Here is a 15,690-nt window from a genome sequence, read left to right on the forward strand (position 1 = left end):
TGCTGATTAATTCCCCTCCCAAAAGGCTGTAACAGTCAGAGCTAAGCTGATCCGAAGCCAGGAGCCAAGAAAGTCTTCTGGATCTCTCATGTGGGTGCAGGGTGCCAAAGGCTTGAGCCATCCTCTACTGCTTTCCCAGGCCACAAGCAGGGAGCTGGATGGGAACTGCCGGAACATGGGCCAGCACCCACATGGGATCCTGGCGTTTGCGAGGAGAGGATGAGCTAATTGAGCCATTGTGTTGCGCTTCCTGAATTTTTATTTTTAAATCCAAAACAGATGGGATATGAGACAAGATTGGGGATATAAAGTTTTATATGTTAATTATTTTGTAAATATATATAAGCACATTCGTTTAGCAAAAAGAAGTGAACTTAGAAGGGAAATGTATGGGGCTGCAAGGGTGGTAAACAGAAGGCCACAAAGGTGCCCAGTATGAATCAGTCCCAAGAACCCCAAAGTAGACCTTGTAAGCAGGGTGCCCTCGGGGGTCAATAAAAAAATATATCAGGGCACAATGGCTCAATGACTCAATGGCTAAGTCTTCTTCTTGTAAGCATCAGGATGGGTGCCAGTCCCTGTCCCGGCAGCTCCACTTCCACCCAGCTCCCTGCTTGTGGCCTGGGAAAGCAGTCAAGGACAGCCCAAAGCCTGGGACCCTGCACCTGTGTGGGAAACCCAGCGGCTCCTGGCTCCTGACTTCAGTTGTCTCACCTCTGGCCATTGCAGCCTTTTGGGAAGTGAACCAGCAGATGGAAAATCTGTCTTTCCTTCTCTTTGTAAATCAGACATGCCTTTCCAATAAAAATAAATAAATTAAAAATAAAGAATGCTTACTCAGCTGGCATGACCAGTGCAAAGAGGAAAGTCAAGAGAAGAGAAAATTTCCAGTTTTCTTAACTGGAGGGTTTGGACTACCAAATTCGGGGGTGACTACTAATAAGTTCTTTGGAGCTCATCCTGACCCGGACTTCACCCCAACCCTGGGCTAACAGCATTTCCAAGCCAATCACCTGCGTTTTCCCCTCCGACTACAAAGCCAGTCTCCATGTGCAAACCATCAATTCCAGAGACCTCATGTGGCTTTCCCAAGGCCACACAGCAGGACACAAGCATCTGCCTTCAAGTGACTAACAAATGTCTGCTTTTCAATCCACCCTCCTATCCTGCCCCACATGCAACCCAGCACTGGCTGTCGTCAGATGCCCACTTCAGTCCTAACCCACAGGGGGCTGTGGGCTTTGGTCACAACAGCCGCTCCTTGCCACTGCCTCCCTCTTTATTCCCCAGCAGTCTCCCTCTAGCTTCCTTCCAGAAAAGGACAATCATGGATAGGACAGGAGGGGCACCAAGGCTGCTGCGTTTGGCCCTGTACACCGCAAAGGTGATCCTCCGCAGGAGACCCTGGGCCAGCGGTGCTGAGGGACACCAGGGTGTCCGTGGCCACGTCTCAAGAGCCAGAAAGGAAGATTTTTTAAAGAGATCCTGAAAGACCTTTTGTGGTGAGCAGGCATCCACGCACGGGGACAGCAGCAGCAGCAGAGCCAGGGGTCAGGGTCTGGGAGTCATTATCGAAGTTTAGTGCAGACAGCTGTGTGTCTGGGAGTTTGAACATCATGGCCAAGTCAGCTCCTGGGGCTCCTCGGCTGCTTCAGGCTGATGAAGTCCTGTCCCAGGGCCCAGCGGCCACTACCATATTGAGGTTGGGGAGAATCTAGGACCCAGCAAACGCTTCGGAGCGGGGACCCCCCCCCTTGGGTTTCCCCTCTCCCCTGGTCCTGGTTCGGCCAGGCCAGTTCCCGAGGCCGGCAGAGGGGTTCCCATCAGTGGAGGGGGCGCTGCAGGGCCTCTTCCCCCACTGCCCAGCCGGCCCCAGCCCCCTGAGGGGTCCCGGCACCTCCCAGACCACCCCCTCAACCTTCCCCAGGCCCAGCAGATTAGCTCATCTCCTCTGCTTGTCCCGAAAGAGGGCGGGCGACTGGGACCCGGGAGCCCACAGCAGAAAACCCCGGCGGGTCCTGAGCGCCTCGCGGCCGAGCCTGAGGACAGGATCTCGAGTGTGGGGAGACGAGGGGAGCTGTCCAGCCCCGCGGGGTGAGCTGGAAGGAGCGTGGGCCAAGGCCGGCGGGTGCGGCAGCGGCTCCCCCTCCAGCCCGCCCCCCACGTGGCCGCAGCCGTCCCAGCCCCTCCGAGGAAGCGGCGCGGCTTCCTGCGGCTCGGGCCGGGGATATAGGCGCCCCCGCCCGGGCCCGGCTCAGCGCCGCCGCCCCTCCTCGCCCCGTCGCTGCGCGATGGCCTCGCTCCGGCCGGAGCGCGCCGCTGGCGGTCCTCGGCTGCCGATGGCCCGCGCCGGGGGGCCGGTCGCGCTCCGCCTCCTCCTGCTTCTGCTGGGCGGTGAGCACGGAGCCCCGGGGCCCCGCGGAAGGGAGGCGCGGGAAGGGAATGGGGTGGACGGCTGGGGCCAGCACCGGCTGCAGGGCGCGGGAGCGGACTCGTTCGGCGCGCAGCGCATCCTGCGAGCGGGTTCGCCGGGCCCACCTCGGGGCGGCCGCAGCGTGGACTGCTTCCCACTTCGGTGCGGGGCCGGGGCTCAGCGGGTTGAGTCTTGGAGGTCCAAGCTTGGCAAAGGGGGGGTGTGTGTGTGTGTGTGTGTGTGTGTGTGTGTGTGTGTGTGTGTGTGTGTGTGTGTGTGTGTGTGTGTGTGTGTGTGTGTGTGTGTGTGTGTGTGTGTGTGTGTGTGTGTGTGTGTGTGTGTGTGTGTGTGTGTGTGTGTGTGTGTGTGTGTGTGTGTGTGTGTGTGTGTGTGTGTGTGTGTACGCGCGTGCGCGCGCCTGAGCCTGAGAGTGAAGGAGCTAGTGCTTGCCACTTTCTTTCCAGGATCGAGCTCTCCCGTGTGGGTGCGTGTGGAATTTTGGGGCTGGGGGGGGTGGGGAACAGAGCACTGCTCCTTTTCTTCCGCCGGCGCCTTGATTTGTAAGGGTCTCAGCTTACATGCCCCCTCGACTGCAGGCTCCGTTGCCCACATCACTGCCACTGCCTCCTCCACTCCCAAGTCTCCCACAGCTCTCCTGAAGCCCCAGGAGTCGCTGGCCCAGTCTCTTCCCACCCCGGACAGCTTGGAGTTTGAAGGTGGGTGCCCAGGGGCTGTGGATGGGAGGCCTAGGGTCAGGAGGAGAGCCAGGACAGTTTGATGGGGAGTGACCGAATCCTTTCCCAATGGCTGCCTCACTCCCATTGTTGCCCCACCAAGCTGCCTTTGTTTGGTGTCCTGGTGGCCTAGTATGGAGCAGGATTGGACCCAGATGGGTGCCTGTGCAGGGTGCCAGGCTGGGATGGCCAGAGCTGTCCACACCAGAGGCATCAAGAATTGCTCAGCTGTACTCGCTGCTGGGTGAACTCGTAGTGGGGCTCCCAAGTTTGAAGACCAGGGTCTGGGCTTCCCCTTGGGCAGTAGCTGGTCTGGAGGGTGTGGGAGAGAAGGTGGGATATGCTCACCACACAGCCTATGTCCCCACAGGGAACACAGTGGAGGTGAACTATGAATCAATGGTGGTATACTGTTGGAACTCGTACAAGAACCAAATGGACACTATTGAAAAAGATTGGTGCAACTGGGCTGTAATCAGCAGGTAGGGGCCAGGAGTCGGACCTGCTGCTGGTGGGCAGGCTGCTGAGCCAGTGAAGGGGCTCCACTGTCCCTCACTCAAGTCCTCCATTACTACCCCCAGACCATACAGTGATCTGCAAGAATGCTTGGAACACAGCGCAGAGATCTTCAGCCTGGGCTTTCCCAACCCCTTGGCGGAGAGGGTCATCATGGATACGCATCAGATCCACTTTGCCAACTGCTCGCTGGTGCAGCCCACCTTCTCTGACCCTCCTGAGGATGTGCTATTGGCCATGATCATTGCCCCCATCTGCCTCATCCCCTTCCTGGTCACGCTGGTGGTGTGGAGGAGTAAGGACAGCGAGGCCCAGGCCTAGGGTGATACAGTCCCAGGACGACACAGGCCCAGGGCGACACAGGCTTCTCAACAGCCGGCTGACCCTCCTCCCTGGCCCACAGTAATCCTCTCTCTCCCCTCCCTGCTCCCTTTTCTCACTCCTGACCCTATCCACGGCAATGGAAGTGGAAGGTGGGTCTGGGTTCTGAAATCTTCTAAATAAAGACATTTTTTGGGTACAATGGCCCCCTTCCCTTCCTAGTGCAGTCTGCATCCCTCCCAAAACCTCTGCCCTTCCCACAATGGACAGCAGAGTGGGAAGACTCGGGTTCGGTTTGGAACTTCATCCACCGCCTCTCCCCCTCCCTCCCTTGCTGCTCCCCCCACGATGAAAGCCATGCCCCATGTACCTTTCTCCCAGGGCAGGGCCTTTCCTGCGCCTCTCCAAACACAGCTCCAGGAAACAAGCAGGAAAAGACTCCCTTCCGGTCTGGACAGCAGCTAGGGGCAATGCAGGAGGAGGGGCAAGGGACAAATTTACTGTGACTTCCATAACGAGGGGACAGCCCTCGCTCTTCCTCTTCTTCCTGCCTCAGTTTACTCTGAGGTCCGGGGAAAAGGATCCCTGAACTAAACCCCAAGAATCTACCCTCTCTCCTGGGCCTCAAGACCTCAGAGTTGAGGGGAGGAGTGGCATGGGGCTTCCTTTGCTAGGCTCACCCCTCCCCTCTCGGACTAGGGCCTCCATCCTACATTGTCCTGGATGGGGTGTGGCCCACATCATGACCACACACTGCCCCCTGGTGTTCAAGCCAAGACTTGTATGAAACCTGAGAGCCTAAAGCTAGGGAGCTTTGGTCCTGGCGGTCAGGGAAGTGTTATCTCCATAGCAACCACTAGTTCTTCCTGAGACATACCAATGCTCCTTTAAGATAACATCCCACTTTCTAGGGGATGTATCTAACCCCTCTCTACAACTCACTGTGCAAGGGGAGCATGTACTGTTCCTGGATGGGGAGGCCCTGTTCATGAAATAACCTTCACCTCCAACCCTCTCTGGGACACACCTGCCAGGCCACCAACAGCATCTGTGAAACAACTTGATTTTCCATGGAGACCCCTATTACTATTACGACTGTTATTCATTCCCTGTCTCACTGGGGGCTTTCCTCCTTGCTGAGCTGTGTCCTTGCACTGTTGCAGTGTACAGGAGAGATCACGCCAGGCAAGGGGTCTTTATTCACTAAGCTTGCTCATGGCAGTGCTCATTAGGAATTAGCAAATGACAAGTGCATGTTGCAAGTCAGTATGAATCAAGCTCCTGAGAGCAAAAAACGATCATTACTGTGAAACTCGTCCGTTAAACTGAAGACGTATGACCTAGCTTCTCCAGCAATACAAGTTAACCCCAAGAGACATGCAGCGAATAATCTCTACACAATTAAAAAGCTGAAAGCATTCACCTTTTCCTGGCTTCTTTGCCCACATTCCATTACTGCTAGGCCTCACCTCTCCTAGAACTCTTTTTTTTTTTTTTAAATGTGATTTATTGAAGACAGAAACTATGTGTCATAGGAATCAGGAGGGGGATCCAAGAGGGAAAGACCTGAGAAAATTGTGGAAGTGGTGTCTTTTTTTTTTAAAGATTTATTTTTATTATTTTTTATTGGAAAGGCGGATATACAGAGAGGAGATACAGGGAGGAAGATCTTCCATCCGATGATTCACACCCCAAGTGAGCGCAACAGCCGATACTATGCCGATCTGAAGCCAGGAGCCTCTTCCGGGTCTCCCACGCGGGTGCAGGGTCCCAAAGCTTTGGCCGTCCTCGACTGCTTTCCCGGGCCACAGGCAGGGAGCTGGAAGGGAAGCAGGGCTGCCGGGATTAGAACCGGCGCCCATATGGGATCCCGGGGGTGCAAGGCGAGGACTTAACCACTTGCGCCACCGCGCCGGGCCCCCTAGAACTCTTGAAAGTGCCTGGATTAGAAATACAAAGCATCTTAGCATTAACATCTTTACTGTCCCACCCAAGCAGTGAGCAGAGGGTGAGGAATACAGATGCACAGGGGCCATGCTCAGGCACTGTCTGTCCTCAGTCTGTCCACAGGATGCCAGAATGCAAACAGATTCTGGGGAGGCCAAGAGTTGGAGTGCCAGAGTGAAAGAAGCACACAATCAAGAGAGCAAGCCCTTAGACCCAGCGCGGTGGCCTAGTGGCTAATGTCCTCGCCTTGGATGTGCAGGGATCCCATATGGGTGCTGGTTCTAATCCCAGCAGCCCTGCTTCCCATCCAGCTCCCTGCTTGTGGCCTGGGAAGGCAGTTGAAGACAGCCCAAAACTTTGGAACCCTGCACCCATATGGGAGCCCCGGAGATCTGGGCTCCTGGCTTTGGATCAGCGCAGCACCCACTGTTGTGGTCATTTGGGGAGTGAATCATTGGACGTAATCTTCCTCTCTGTCTCTCTTCCTCTCTGTATATCTGACTTTGCTATAAAAATAAAATAAATTTTTAAGAAAAAGAGACAGAGACAGCCCCTCCCTACCATGGGCCTTTATGGGGGCTTGTGAGGGAGTGGTTACACAACAATGCAATATCACCCCCTCTCAGGTTCCAGGTGAATGTCACAGGTGGGCAGAAGGGGCCTGGCACTGTAGCCTAGTGGCTAAAGTCCTCGCCTTGAAAGCACCAGGATCCCGTATGGATGCTGGTTTGTGTCCCAATGGCCTCACTTCCCATCCAGCTCCCCGCTTTGTGGCCTGGGGAAACAGTCAAGAACTGCCCAAAGCCTTGGGACCCTACCCCTGCATAGGAGATCCTGAAGAAGTTCTTGCTTTCTGGGTTTGGACTGACTCAACTCCAGCCATTGTGGCTACTTGGGGAGTGGAAGATCCTTCCTCTTTACTCGGTGGATGGAAGATCTTTCTCTTTTTCCATTTCTCTGTATATCTGACTTTCCAATAAAGATAAATAAATAAATCTTAATAAAAAGGACCAGGTAGATGGGGGAGGTGTGGCTTCCAAGCTTGTGACCCTGAATTAACTGCCTAAAACCACAATAGCACGCACTTGCAGTCTCATTCCTGAGGCATGGCTGCCCACTTCATGAGGGCCTGCTCAACACTTACTTCACACCAGACACATCTGTTTCTAGGACTGCTAAGGATATTTCCAGTTTTCACGGAAAGAGATGTTGCTGTATTCTGGGAACACAGCCGTCCTCTTCTTCAACACATTTAGTTATCAATTTACTTGATATTCAGAGTGACAGGAAAAGATTGTTTATTCACTGGTGCATTCCTCACACGCCTATAGCAGCCAAGGCTGGGCTGGGTCGAAGTCAGGATCCAGGAACTCCATGCAGATTTCCCGGGTGGGTGGCAGGGGCCAACTTCCGCTGCCTCCTAAGGTGCATATTAGCAGGAACCAGGCTTGGAAACGGAGTGCTAGCCTGGGGTGCGTGAATCCCCCACGTTTGTCTTCACACACACCACTAACACGCATCACGTGGCTGGTTGTATAACAAATCGTGCATGGTGTGTTGTCCTGTAAAGATGGAGGAAACAGAATCTAGTTTTCTTCTCCATGTTTCATCCAGTGAAGAAATGGATGGACTGGTGTTGTGGTGCAGTGGGTGAAGCCACTGTCTGTGCTCTGCTTCCGATCCAGCTCCCTGCTGATGTACATGGAAGGCAGTGGAGGATGGCCCAAGTGCTTGGAGCCCTGTCACCCACATGTGAAACACAGAGGAACTCCAAGGCTCAGCCCCCACTAGAAAATCTCTGTTACTCTGCCTTACAAATAAATAAGAGTTGTTATCCTAAGATTTTGGTTTATTTATTTAAGTCAGTTTTACATAGAGAAGGAGAGACAGAGGGGAAGATGTTCTATCCGTTGATTCACTCACCAAGCAGCCACAGTGGCCGGACCTGTGCCAGTTCAAAGCCAGGAGCCAGGAACTTCTTCTGGGTCTCCCAGGTGGGTACAGGGTCCCAAGGCTTAGGGCTGTCTTCAACTGCTTTCCCGGGCCACAAGCAGAGGAGCTGGATGGGAAGCGGGACTGATAGGATTAGAACCAGTGCCCATATGGAATCCTGGTAGGTGCAAGGCAAGAACTTTAGGCACTAGACTTAACATGGGGGATTCCGGGTTTCCTGGCCTGAAACCATGGTTTTGAGAAAGTATTATCAATGGAAAGGTTCATTCATTCATTCAACAAATATCTGTTGGTTGCTCTGAGGAGCAGGAATTGTGGAGCGAAAGGCTAAAGGTCAGACAGGAAATTAAGGTGGCGGTGTCAAAGGCTGGACAGGTTTTCACATAAGGAAGATCCTGATCACCCCTGTGTCCTTGGGGGGCAGAGTCTGGGGAAAAGAAGAGAGGAAACGGGACAAAGTTCTTGGAGAAGTTGGGAAGCAGCAGCAAGATACACCAGAAGCCATCACTGGAGCCAACTGCAGACACTGCTCCCCAGCTGGAGCATCCGAACTGGTCCAAATCCAGCCTAGTGCTCATGCAGACACTGGCAGGGAACAGGCCAGCTTCAGAGAGGAACGGAAATGGAACTGAGCAGTCTAGGCAGGGGGAAAGGAGTCACCTAAAACCAACAGGGGTCCTGGGGAGTAGGAAGGCACAGGCATGGGAGAAGGGAGAGATGGTTGGAATGTTAATATCAGAAGAAGTCCAGTTGAGCAGAAACACCCGTCGGCTGAGGCAGGAGACCAAGGTTGGCTTTGGTGAGCTCACTGTTCTCGGGCTGAACCAGAGGACTGCTTTAAAAAAACAAAAAAAATTGGCTTATTTTTTATAGCAAAGTCAGATATACAGAGAGGAGGAGAGACAGAGAGGAAGATGTTCCGTCCGATGATTCACTCCCCAAGTGACCACAATGGCCGGTACTGCGCCGATCCAAAGCCAGGAGCCAGGATCCTCCAGGTCTCCCACATGCGGGTCGTCCTCAACTGCTTTCCCAGGCCACAAGCAGGGAGCTCGATAGGAAGCAGGGCCGCCGGGATTAGAAGCGGCGCCCATAGGGGATCCGGGCATGTTCAAGGCGAGGAGTTTAGCCGCTAGGCCACCGCGCCTGGATCCCATACTGGCACCTCAAAACTCGTTTTGTTCTAAAAGGACAAGGCTTTGCTGGGGTAGAGGTCTGGCTGACGACACGGGCCTTTAGGGCGACATCCGGAACCATTCTGCTGTGCTTTCTGCCCGGACAGATCCAAGTGGAAACCGGAAGTGCTTTGCCGGGAGATTCCGGGTTTCCTGGGCTACAACGATGGCGATGAGTTTCGAATGGCCCTGGCAGTATCGCTTCCCGCCCTTCTTTACGTGAGGCTCAGCCCCCGAGAAGCCCCGCTCTTCCTCCCTCCCATCCCCGGACCTAGCCCTGGGGGAGGGGAGAAGAGACCCGGCTCCCCACACCCCGCACCCTGCACGCGTCGCCCCCTCTAACTGTGCGCCTGAACCCCTCCGCCCAGGTTGCAGCCGAACATGGACACGCGGCAGAAGCAGCTGGCCGCGTGGTGCTCGCTGGTGCTGTCCTTCTGCCGCCTGCACAAGCAGGCCAGCATGACAGTGATGGAGGCGCAGGAGAGCCCGCTCTTCAACAACGTCAAACTGCAGCGTATCCTGCCTGGGGCGGTCCCGCAGCCCTCCTCCCTGCAGCCCCTGCCGCCCCTGCCGCCCCTGCCGCCCCTGCCGCCCCTGCCGCCCCTGCCGCCCCTGCCGCCCCTGCAGCCCCTGCAGCCCCTGCAGCCCCTGCCCATGCACCCGCACCTGCATGCACTTCCCCCCAGACGCCACCCCTTTCCCTGTCCCGGACCCACACTAGGCAGGGTCCCACCCCTAACCCCGCCCCAACTGGATTTAGGGTGGAGGGTGCCGGTGGAAGCGTCGCCTCCAGATCCTCTGGCTTCAGCTCTTGCCCCTGAAACCCAGGATTCCCTCTAATAATCTCCATTCCCGCCCCCATTCTCCCCACCCCCCGGAAGTAAGGTTCATTTCTTCCTGCCTTCTGTGTCACGCTGAAACTATGTGGAGAAAGGCTGAAGGCAACCTTTCCTGTCCTGAATCTGCCCCTCCCCCTTGCTTTTTTTTTTTTTAAAAATATGTATTTGAAAGGCAGAGACAGGTTTTTCTATCCATGGGTTCACACGCCCTCATCGGCTGAGATGGAGCCAGCCGGGAACCCAGGGACTCAGTGTGGGTCCCCTGTGTGGGTGGCAAGGGCCAGAGCCATCCTCGCTGCCTCCCAGGGAGCACGGGAGTGGGAAGCTGGTGCTGGGAGCTTGGGACCAGCTCTGCAGGGCAGAAGCCTTGTATGAGACACAGCGCCTGAACTGCTGCCCTTGAACACCTCCCCTAAAACCCTTCTAACTACAAGAGTTTTTCTCCACCTCCCTCCGTTTAATATCCAGTGTGTGTTCAACTGCCCTGGACATGTGTGGACAGGGGCAGAAGAAGGTGGCTCTTGGCATAGCACTGACTAGATTTTAATTTTTTTATTCCACCCAATGTACAATGTGTGTGATTCCCTTAACCTTCAACTAGGGAAGCTCCCTGTGGAATCCATCCAGATTGTGTTAGAAGAACTGAGGAAAAAAGGTGGGTTTGCCTTCTCAGATTTTTTTTTTTTAAGATTTATTTATTTTTATTGGAATGGCAGATATATGGAGAGGAGGAGGGACAGAGAGGAAGATCTTCCATCCGATGGTTCACGCCCCACCCGGCTGCAATTGGTGAAGCTGAGCCAATCTGAAGCCAGGAGACAGGAGCTTCCTTTGGGTTTCCCGTGTGGGTGCAGGATCCCAAAGCTTTGGGCGGTGGTCTACTGCATTTCCAGGCCACAAGCAGGGAGCTGGGTGGGAAGCGGGCCGCTGGGATTAAAACTGGCACCCATATGGGATCCTGGCACATTCAAGTCAAGGGTTTTAGCCACTAGGCTATCTCACTGGGCCCTCAGATTTCTTATTTGTCCCCCTACTTGGGTTTTCCTGAGGTTAAGTCAGTCCAAGGTTTTTCCCTTTATTAACTTTTTTTTCCCTCTACCTCTGGCTTGAGACCAAGAATGTTCTTTGCCACCAATGGCCCGATTCTGGGTGCTTTTTCTCCCCATATATATACAACATTAAAATCTCTGCACCCCAACCTGAAGTGAAGTGGGAAAAAAAGAGAGTGAGTGCCTTGCAAACAGGAAAGTAAAAACAGAGTCTCTTCCACTCTGTCACCCCTCGGTGTCTGCCTCTTTGTCCCTTTCTAGGGCACGAGGCTTTCATCAGTCTGTTTCACAGGGAACCTCGAGTGGCTGGATAAGAACAAGTCTAGCTTCCTGATCATGTGGCGGAGGCCGGAAGAATGGGGGAAACTCATCTACCAGTGGGTGAGCCCATCCTGCTGCCGAGTACTGAGCGGTGACCCGGGATAGGGGGTGGTGGTCGCTGTGCCTGGTGTTCCTGGATTGAGATGGAACCCGCTGGGAGAAGGTGCAGGAAGAGGAAGTGTAGGCCTTCCAGCAGACCCCTGCGTGTGACCCCTGCGTTCTCTGTGTGCACAGGAGCACCCTGTCTTTGCTTGTGGGGGACCAGAGGCTGTATGAGGCTGTGTTTGGAGAATGCAGTCCTGGGAGCCAGGAGTGCTATTGTTGGCTGGTTCTCTGACCACAGGAGATAAATGGGGAAAGGAAGGGGAGACACATGCGCGCACACACACACACACAGACACACACACCCCTGGGGCCCCTCCTCCACTGTGTCATTATGGTGCTATCCACACTATGAATGAGACATTCTGAATTGCGTGGGTGGGGGTGGGCCTGAAAACTCTCGCCCCCAAATTCCTAGTCCCCACTAGCCACAAACCTTCCCAGCAGAGAAGAGCAGGGAAGAAGCATCAACAGCCTAAATATAACACACACACACACACACACACACACACACACACACACACACACACACACACACACACACACACACACACACACACACACACACACACACACACACACACACACACACACACACACACACACACACACACACACACACACACACATATCCTGAACAGGAAACCAGCCAGGGGAGGTCAGTGCACGGACACATGCAGGCCTGTGGTTTCGTGGTGCCTGGCGGTGTGTGTACACATACAAATATAGCACCTGTAGGGGTTGTGCTTTTCAGGCCGCTGGCAGAGGTGATACGAACTGCGCTTTGGAAATAGGCAGAGTTCTTGGAGGAAAGAGATGGAGGTGGGGAGTGTTCCCTCACCCCAGAGATTCTCAGCCTTACCCAGCCCTGATGTGCCCACAGGTTTCCAAGAGTGGCCACAACAACTCCGTGTTCACCCTGTATGAACTGACCAATGGGGAAGACACAGAGGATGAGGGTAACGCCTTTCTCTTTCTCCACATCCTCTCTCCCATCCTGGCTCTAACTGATACGCACTCTTTCCGTTTCTCTGCCCCTGAATTCACATCCCGCAATTCTAGAAACCACCTGAATTCACCTGCCCCAAACTCATGGTGTTTGAGTGAGGGCAGGTGCATTTTCCTAGGGAGAGTCTTCAGTTCAAGATTTTTGGGGCCTGTGGGAGCCCAGGGAAAGTTAGGAGTTCCTGCTGGGAATGGCAAAGGAGGCAGCTGCCCGGGAGATTAGCAGGCAAGCTCGCTGCTTGCTGACTCAGGTCCACTCAGCCTTTATCCTCACCAAGACCTCAAGGTTTGCGGGTGTCAGCTGAAGGAATTTGGGCCAACAGCCCCAGCCCATTTAAATACTTTGGTGTTTGGCAAGGATTCGGATACCCTTTGATTTTTCGGCAGTGTGAACCCCTCCTTAGTTCTTTTCTAACTCCTCCCTCTGATCCCCAGGATCATGGTGATCCAGTCTCAGCTTTGAGGGGACAGTGGGACAGGGCAGGTGGAGGCTGGGGAGGTGACTGTCAGACCCTGGCTGCCCCAACATAGTCACAGCTCTTGGCTGTCTCCCCCTGCCCTGCAGGCCTCTGCTTGCTGCTCCCACGAGTAGCACCCATGACTTCAGCGCGGCAGCTTCGCCCTGCCCACTGCTCAGGCCGGGAGAAGTGGGAGGCTCCCTCACTGGAGCTGGTCCCCCGCAGCTCGCCTGCTGCTTGTCGGGGCTTGCCTTGTGCCTCTCACATCTCCTTCAGTATCATGCCATATCTCCAGGAACTCCGCTGGCCCTTGGCTCCCGGCCCTGTCCCTTTGAACTAACAAAGGGCAGAAAGCAATGCCAAAGTTGGCCAGTCTCCTGGCTGGCAGTACTGGCCATACCTCATTGTGTCGGGACAGGCCCTTCTCGTTTGTACAGATGTCTGCTGACAGGGTTCTTGGCCTCCTCAGCCCTGACTGCAGGGAGCCCTTCCTCACGGCCCCGAAGCATATAGTGTCATCCTTGTGTGGCAGACATGAAGTGGCAGGGAGCAGGAGGACTGGAGTAGGAGGGGGTTTGCGTCAGACAGGAGAGCCAGAGGGCGAAATAAGCCTGAATCCTCATGCTGACCCAGGCCTCCTTCCGTCCCTCCCTCCTCAGGGGGTGCCCAGGAAGTACGGGTGGTAGCTGTGGAAGTATATGAGCACCCTTCAAAAGTTGGAAAATGAAATTAAAAGGATGATTTTATTTTGGTGCAACTTGTTTCTCCCATAATACACAGAAAATACATTTTTTGGGAAAAACATGGATTTCAAATTTTTTTTGTGCCAAGACAAACCGAATAGCTTAAAAGCTTTCAGTTGGGGTGGGGGCGATATAATGGTGCAGCATGTTAACCCACCACTTGCAGGATAGGTGTCCCATATTAGAGGACCAGTTCAAGTCCCCATTGTTCTGTATGTTAACCAACTTCCTGCTAATGCACCTGGGAAAGCAGCAGCAGGTGAACCCAAGTGTTTGGGCCCCCGCCGCCTGTATGGGAGACCTTGATGGAGTTGAGCCTGGCTTAGCCCTAGCTGCTGCAGCCACATGGGGAATGAACTGGTGGACAGAAGATCTCTCTCCCTCTCTCTTCCTCCCTCTGTCACTCTGCCTTCTAAGTAATTGAACCATTTATTTAAAAAGTAGTTTTTCTATTTATTTGTGAGGCAGAGGCAGGAGATGTTCCCCAAATGCTTATAATGGCTATGGCTGGGCAGGCCGAAGCCAGGAGCTGACAGCTCTGTCTAGGTGTCCCCGTGGGTGGTGGGGACCTCACTGCTTGAGTTGTCATCTGCTGCTGCCTCCCAGGGCGTGAGTGAGCACGAAGCTGGGATCGGGGATGTCGTTGGGACTTGAACCTGCTTTCTGATACAGGCCTCCCAAGTGACGTTTTGACTGCTGTGTCAAAATATGCTGTGACCTCACCCCTTCTTCTAATTGCGCTGGACAGACCCTTGGGGAAGACACTTATATGCCAGGCTCCAAGCAGCCTGAGCTTACAGCGAGACCACCCCGCTCAGTACCCCAAGCATCCCTGACAGCCTGCTTCTCCCTGCGCAGAATTCCATGGGCTGGATGAGGCGACCCTCCTGCGGGCTCTGCAGGCCCTCCAACAGGAGCACAAGGCCGAGATTATCTCCATCAATGACGGCCGAGGCGTCAAGTTCTTCTAGCTGACACCTGGCGCCCTTCACTTCCTACCTCCCGCCTTCCCAGGGCTTCCCAACGGAGGCAGGCCCAGGATCCCTGCAGCCTGGATCTGTCACTCCGCCAGACTCAACAAGGGCTCCAGTCCTGAAGCCTGGGACCCAGGGATGGGTTTCTCATGTACCTGTATATCTGTCTGTCTGTCTGTCCCCTGGGTAGGATGAGCTGAGATGCCAATGAGAAAAGACTTGCTTCTATTTGCCCTACCTCCTCCCCCATCCCAGACTGCCCCTGAGCCAGGGCTGGAAAACCTAACACTTCACACATGCTCACACACCTGAGCATAGATGCGTGTATACACACACACATACACACACCTGCTCAAGCTTCTGACCCTCCCCCCTTAGCTGCTGTGGCCTCCCGTCTCTGGCTGGTGCTGGATCCTCCTTGGGGATGGAGGAAACTCTGGCTGCAGGCAGCCTCCAGGCGGCGTGAAGGCTGGAGGGCCCAGGAGCAGACTTGGCTGTGGAGAGGCAGGGCCTGGCACTGATTTATGATATTAAAATCTCAGCTCCCACTGTCTGCCTTTCAAGTGATTGTCGGAAGAGGGGCGGGAGGACCCAGTGACTGGAGGGGAGGCCTGAGGCGGGACACCCAGAGCCTGGGATTCATCTGCTTGGTGGGCTGTGTGGAGGAGGGTTGATGGAGCACAGCTTGGGGACTGGCCACTTTTCCTCCGCCAGGGTGCCCTCATTCTGCCCCCTGTGAGAGTCCTCAACTACTAATCCTCTTCCTGCACAGGCTGCTCTGGGTGAGGTAGTCCTGGCCAGGGGGAGCCAGGGACCGCGGTAAACCGGATGCGGACTTTGGTTTATTGGGGACTTCAGCAAACAAAGAGGGAGGAAGGTGAGCCCACAGCAAAAACAGCCACTCTGTCTAGGGCCAGGCCGTGGTCGAGGCGGGGTGGTGGAGATGGGTTTTTGGTTTGGGGGAGGGACTAGTGCTGGAGGCACACGCCCATCTCTGCGGACCAAGGGCCAGAGGAGACCATACCTTTTCACTGACCTCTGCTCGGCCTGGGGCTACAGGCCCCCCCTCCCCAAGATTAGCCTAGTAGTGCTGCCTTATCTGGGGTGTGCAGGCGAGTGGGACCCTCCCCCTAGCCACCC

At 54.9% G+C, this 15,690-nt stretch overlaps 2 protein-coding genes across 4 annotated transcripts; both read left to right on the forward strand.

The window, feature by feature from the left end:
* Nucleotides 1-2,291: 2,291 nt before the first annotated feature.
* Nucleotides 2,292-4,180, forward strand: LOC121166551 (receptor activity-modifying protein 2-like). Of its 2 annotated transcripts, none has more exons than XM_040995744.1 (4): nt 2,292-2,394; nt 3,064-3,129; nt 3,518-3,629; nt 3,729-4,180. In XM_040995744.1, the coding sequence occupies exons 1-4, from the start codon at nt 2,292-2,294 to the stop codon at nt 3,982-3,984; spliced, it is 537 nt and encodes a 178-aa protein (XP_040851678.1). In that variant the 3' UTR covers nt 3,985-4,180. The 2 variants fall into 2 exon arrangements, with proteins under 2 accessions (XP_040851678.1, XP_040851677.1); XM_040995743.1 differs by having other exon boundaries at nt 2,323-2,394; nt 3,010-3,129.
* Nucleotides 4,181-9,107: 4,927 nt separating this feature from the next.
* Nucleotides 9,108-15,099, forward strand: LOC121166588 (vacuolar protein-sorting-associated protein 25). Of its 2 annotated transcripts, none has more exons than XM_040995805.1 (6): nt 9,108-9,278; nt 9,428-9,576; nt 10,479-10,553; nt 11,240-11,328; nt 12,254-12,329; nt 14,435-15,099. In XM_040995805.1, the coding sequence occupies exons 1-6, from the start codon at nt 9,226-9,228 to the stop codon at nt 14,545-14,547; spliced, it is 555 nt and encodes a 184-aa protein (XP_040851739.1). In that variant the 5' UTR covers nt 9,108-9,225; the 3' UTR covers nt 14,548-15,099. The 2 variants fall into 2 exon arrangements, with proteins under 2 accessions (XP_040851739.1, XP_040851740.1); XM_040995806.1 differs by having other exon boundaries at nt 9,181-9,278; nt 9,428-9,573; nt 10,500-10,553.
* Nucleotides 15,100-15,690: the final 591 nt, after the last annotated feature.

This window comes from Ochotona curzoniae, unplaced genomic scaffold (genome assembly GCF_017591425.1).
Source record: "Ochotona curzoniae isolate NIBS_2020 unplaced genomic scaffold, NIBS_Ocur_1.0 patch175, whole genome shotgun sequence".
In the NCBI taxonomy this organism is placed as follows: Eukaryota; Metazoa; Chordata; class Mammalia; order Lagomorpha; family Ochotonidae; genus Ochotona; species Ochotona curzoniae.

Excerpts from the sequence above, each read along its gene's own strand:
- LOC121166551 (XM_040995743.1), top strand. The coding sequence starts at position 2,340 with ATGGCCCGCGCCGGGGGGCCGGTCGCGCTCCGCCTCCTCCTGCTTCTG. Across the intron at positions 2,395-3,009 it reads CCTCCTGCTTCTGCTGGGCG|GCTCCGTTGCCCACATCACT; the intron begins GTGAGCACGGAG and ends CCTCGACTGCAG. Across the intron at positions 3,630-3,728 it reads AACTGGGCTGTAATCAGCAG|ACCATACAGTGATCTGCAAG; the intron begins GTAGGGGCCAGG and ends TACTACCCCCAG.
- LOC121166588 (XM_040995805.1), top strand. The coding sequence starts at position 9,226 with ATGGCGATGAGTTTCGAATGGCCCTGGCAGTATCGCTTCCCGCCCTTC. Across the intron at positions 9,577-10,478 it reads CAACGTCAAACTGCAGCGTA|ATTCCCTTAACCTTCAACTA; the intron begins TCCTGCCTGGGG and ends ACAATGTGTGTG. Across the intron at positions 11,329-12,253 it reads GGAAACTCATCTACCAGTGG|GTTTCCAAGAGTGGCCACAA; the intron begins GTGAGCCCATCC and ends ATGTGCCCACAG.